Source organism: Berghia stephanieae, unplaced genomic scaffold, assembly GCF_034508935.2.
Source record: "Berghia stephanieae isolate SIO BIC M18660-M18661 unplaced genomic scaffold, UCSD_Bste_1.3 scaffold2, whole genome shotgun sequence".
NCBI classification, from domain to species: domain Eukaryota; kingdom Metazoa; phylum Mollusca; class Gastropoda; order Nudibranchia; family Aeolidiidae; genus Berghia; species Berghia stephanieae.
The window spans coordinates 120894-125893 of NW_027623067.1; the positions used below are offsets into that span (position 1 = coordinate 120894).

Sequence of the window (5000 nt, forward strand, 5' to 3'; positions counted from 1 at the left end):
GGTTCGAACCCCACCACCGCCGCGAAAAATTTTTATTCTCTATTGTCTTCTGGCACTTTTCTATTCACTTCATATCTTGTTGTTACCAACATAAGTGCCTGCTCCACTCACTTTTCTGAATTAAAAATTCACCCCATACACCGGAGCATACTCAATGTCTCAATCGTTTCTATGTTATATGTTTGTGTTGAGAATATTGGCTATTAAGCTTAACTGCTGGTCAAAATTATTCGCGATGGTGGTGTACGAACGAATCGGCGGTCTCAAGAAGTGGGTGAGAGAGGGATCTAGTAATGACTTTGGGTTTGAAACGAATATTTTTTGTGTTCGTGGATAGCTCACACGGTAGAGCCACGCTCTCACCTGCCAGGCGGAGTTGTCGTACCAATAAGGTCGCAGGTTCGAACCCCACCACCGCCGCGAAAAATTTTTATTCTCTATTGTCTTCTGGCACTTTTCTATTCACTTCATATCTTGTCATATATTTATTTGTAACTGTGATCACTATTCATTGATAAGAATACTGCTTTCATTAAATATCCTCTTTCCAATAATATCAGCTTAAACAAACTCGTCATTTGTACTTTTTAAAAGTAACTAGTACATTCTTGAGGCCATACTTATCAAATCTTTATTATATAAATGTAGTCGAGTTAGCTCTTGAGCGCTCATCAGACCATGACTGATTCTGTCCAAGATGTTTGTAGTTATTTTTTCAATTTGCGATTTGCATGGGTTAATGAGTGGACAATGAACTTTATTACGGAAATTTGTTCAATATTATTGAGTGTGATGAAGGATTAGATAAATTATAGTAACGACAATAAAGATATCGCTTTCTGTAGAATGAACAAAATAAAATGTAAGAGTAAAATGTAATTCAAATAGTTTATATACATAATAAGAGAGAGATAGAGATAGAGAGAGAGAGAGAGTGAGAAAGAGAGAGAGATAGAGAGAAAGAGAGAATCTTATTCAAGCAATTAACAGGCCAGTGCGTTTCACAGTATTTCATCCATCTGTCGGTGACGTTCTTTGTGTTGTTGTTGTTGTTGTTGTTGTTGTTGTTGTTGTTGATGATGATGTTGTTGTTGTTGTTGTTGTCTTTGTCGTTATTATTGACGTGGTTGTTCAATGTATATTTTAATTCATATTTTCCAGGCATCATACAAATTCATTCCCCGCAATCCAGACTTCCGAGATGTAATCGGACATTTTACTGGAATGAGCTTCCTGGACGTGAGGACGGTCACAATCTTGTACAACTGTGTCCCAAGTCAGTAGTAAAGATAAGAACAATAGTTATTAGAACAGCTTCAAAACAGAATGGCATACATTACAAAATGAGCATTTCATAGAACATAATCCACTTTACCGCTTTGCAGTGGCTTCCCCGCCTACAGCAACACTTACGATCAATGACGAGATGAGACATTCGTAAGGCGATATCACAATCATTTATCGCCGGAGGAAAATGTCTTAACAGTCGAGTACAATTCTCCAATAAAATAATAGAAGGAGTGTGAGTAAGGAGTAAGTTTCCATTGACTTAACTGTGCGCTACTTAAAGCGGTACTAGAACCCTGGACCTATCGATAAGATAGCACGTGTCAAAATAAGACCAAAATATAGCGCATAGTATTTTGGTCACAAACCTCTTCTCCACCAGCATATTATATGTATGGCTTTAAGAGGAAACTAGGCAATAGCTTTGCTGTAGGGGAGAGATAGAGAGCGAGAGAGAGAGCGAGAGCGAGAGAGAGAGCGAGAGAGAGAGAGAGAGAGAGAGAGAGAGAGAGAGAGAGGGAGGACACCGAAAGTTATGCGGGTATAAATGAATGTGATGAAAGAGCACAGGTCCGTAATGAGGTTATGCGTTTAGGCAGAACACTCACAGGATCCGCCCAGTAGAGGACATCTACCAACAAAACAAGCTATCTTTAAAATTAGCGTTTAAAGTGTGATCAGTATATTATGTGAGACACTATCCCTCAACTTGAGGTTTAAAATGAAATTCAAAGAGTGAAGGCTACTGTATTCCTTCTGTCAACGCTACGCCTTTAGGTAAAATACTCACAGCATAGAAATCGAATTTATGGTGAACTGATAAGCCAATAGGCTGTATAAAAACAATAACAAAGTGCTCAGTGTCGTGAACTTCGTTCCTTCTATACTGATAGGAGGATTGAGTGGACAGACAGAGTATAATTCTTGGATATAATATATACATTATGAGTATTTGTAATCAGTGTGATATTATCACGCGTCCAAATACAATGTCGTCGTGTCCATCTGGGACAAATGTGTGTATTTGATGACTGAGGAATGGTTGTTGTGAATCTGCGGCTAGTGTCCCCTTCCCCAGTTCCTGTGTTACTCTCTCAATCCTAGAGATTTTTGCTAATACCCGCAAACACAAGAAAGTTCGGGAAGCAACGTCCTACGCAGGATCAGCTGACTAGATGATGATGATGACCCGCAAACACAATACAGCACTCCCTGATTCGCACAATCATAATTTTGGTTTTATAATGTCTCCATTACACCTTTCAGTCGATTATTAACAAAGTTATAACAAGAACATACCCGTGGTCAGATGTTACAAGTGACCACGATTAGGTGTTGTGCCAACTATCATTAATACTTTAACGGGTTTTTAGTAATAATTCGTTTGGTTCCTACCAATTGTTTGAATTTTTTTTTTTTCTTAATTTTCAATTGTCAACTCTAAGGGGACAGGGTCACCATAAGAAAAGTGAAAAAAGGCGAATGAAGAACTCCACGATAATAGTATTTTAATTTTAATGGAGAATTTATTAAATTTCTGATACTCTATTTAATTTAAAAATAGACCCATACTCTTTTAGTTATTCCTTATTTTTCACACCTAATCTGTGGGTTAGCAAGCCAAAATAAATTATAGAATTGTTATTTTCCTTTTGGGATTAGGATCAAATGTTCGCTTTTATAGAAATACAATGAGCGGCCATCTTTAGTGTCAGTTCTATTTTTGTTGTTCATATGAAACTTAACGCGTTCTTTTTAAATAGCGTTCTTCTAGAATACTGCTTTTTGAAGTCAGTATCTGATCAAAATTAATTTCATGATGAATTCCAAGAAAATATATGAAGGCGATCTAAGCGTAAATTGTTCTCGCAGTAATATCAGTCAAAGGAAACGTAAAATTCATGGTAATCGGTTTACAAATGATAAGAAAAAAAGGTGCTGTTAGTGTTAGTAGTAGTAGTAGTAGTAGTAGTAGTAGTAGTAGTAGTAGTAGTAGTAGTAGTAGTAGTAGTAAACGTAGGGTATTTGACCACAGTGATGGAGCTGTTTTGGAATGTGCTAATGAGGGTTTTGTAATCAAATAAGTGTGTTTAGAAAAACAGCCTGCCACGCCCAATTCTCGAAGTGATGTATAATTGTGCAATGTGTATGATGTGATGGATGAGCAGAGAATCGGATTCTGACGATAAAGTAAATATATGTTATATCAAGTTGTAGATTAACATGAAAGATATTGGGTTTTAAATTATTGATCTAATTATTATACAAGAACAAACGTCTTCTAGACTTCGTGTGTAATGTGTGTCATAGTAAAGTTGAAAGGAAAGAACCTGAGCGGCGTGGGTTAGGAAGTTTGTCTGGTTTTGTATATGGTACCAAAAACTGTCCTTCGAAGCAGTTAGCTCCATTTTGATCTGATCCTCTAATCCATGTAAATGACTCGGGTAGCCTTACTGTTCATTTCGTGGTAAATATACCTCCTCATGTTCAGAAGTATAGTTTTAAGAAAATAAAAAGAGACTATTTGTGAGGCTGTTGTGAAGTCTCGGGTTGAAGTTGTCGTAAGGCGGGTGAAATCGTAGACATCGTAAAGTTATAGCCTGAAACTGGCCGAAAAATGACGTGAAAATACCAGTCTTTTGCCACAAAAGAAAACAAAAAGTGAGTTGTATTCAATAGTTCAACTGATGAAATCACTTGTTTCCTTGAGCTCTACTAACGACAACTCACTTGGCGCTACACAAACCTAAAAAATGACGTCAAATTGCCAGTCCTAGAAGGTTCTTTCCTAAATGTTAACGTGGCTACGGAGAAATTGAGCTTCAAATGTCAGAAAAGGGCGATGAAGTAGAGGGGGGGATTTGAAGGACATTGACGTGTCAGTGGTCGGGACGTACATGACTAAGGGGTTCTCGGCAAAGTGTGGACTAGTAACCACAATAGGTTGTCCGACAGGGAAAGTAAACTCAAAGGTATGTAAGTCCTGCGATTGGTGAAAGCTAAACATGGGGAATATTCTGAAGATGGATAATAACGCATGAAAAGGATTGTAGGTTGACGCATTTCGGTTCTTCAGGTACCATAGAGCCCGCTTTTGCAACAGACATGTTTTCACGCTCTGCGGAGAAGCATCATTTGCGATACACTCGAGTTATCGGTGACGGGGACACAAATAGCTTGTGAACCGTAAAATAAATTATAAATCTTATGGGAAACGATAGTTGCAAAGGTGAAATGAACTGGGTACGTTAAAATATGATGTGTAACCGGGTTAGGAAGGTGACAAATTCTATATCTGGAAAAAAAATGACTGACGAAAAAAATGAGGGAAAGGCAGATTGACAGATAAAGTGATCGATGAAATACAAACTTATTACGACAATGCTATCAGTGCCAAAAAACATGACTTGAATGATATGCGAAAAGCAATTTAGGCCTTTTATTTCCATAAGATATCCGCGGATGAGATGCCGTATCATAATCTATGCAATGAAAAATGGTGTAAGTACATTGGGGTGAATGCGAAACGGTCGCAAGACAATATCCTATCTCCTGCAATAATTATGGAGGTGTGTAAGCCTGTTTTCCGCGACTTGTCACCTCCCAACCTTTTACGTAATTCCCTTTCGGGTTTAGCAAGCTGCGAGTTTGAATAGTTTGATTTGGAAAATTTGTCCAAAAGAGTCATATCATGGGATAAAAATTGTTGAAAT

At 37.7% G+C, this 5000-nt stretch overlaps 1 protein-coding gene across 1 annotated transcript in view; it reads right to left on the bottom strand.

The window, feature by feature from the left end:
• The window catches only part of LOC144961273 (uncharacterized), a 9139-nt gene extending 4164 nt beyond the window's left edge, over positions 1-4975 (bottom strand). The window contains exons 1-2 of the mRNA XM_078894527.1: positions 4896-4975; positions 4185-4304 (exon numbers count right to left, since the gene is read on the bottom strand). Coding sequence (XP_078750653.1) covers positions 4185-4304; positions 4896-4975 — 200 coding nt within the window. The remainder of the gene's footprint in view (positions 1-4184; positions 4305-4895) is intronic.
• Between the last annotated feature and the right edge of the window lie 25 nt (positions 4976-5000).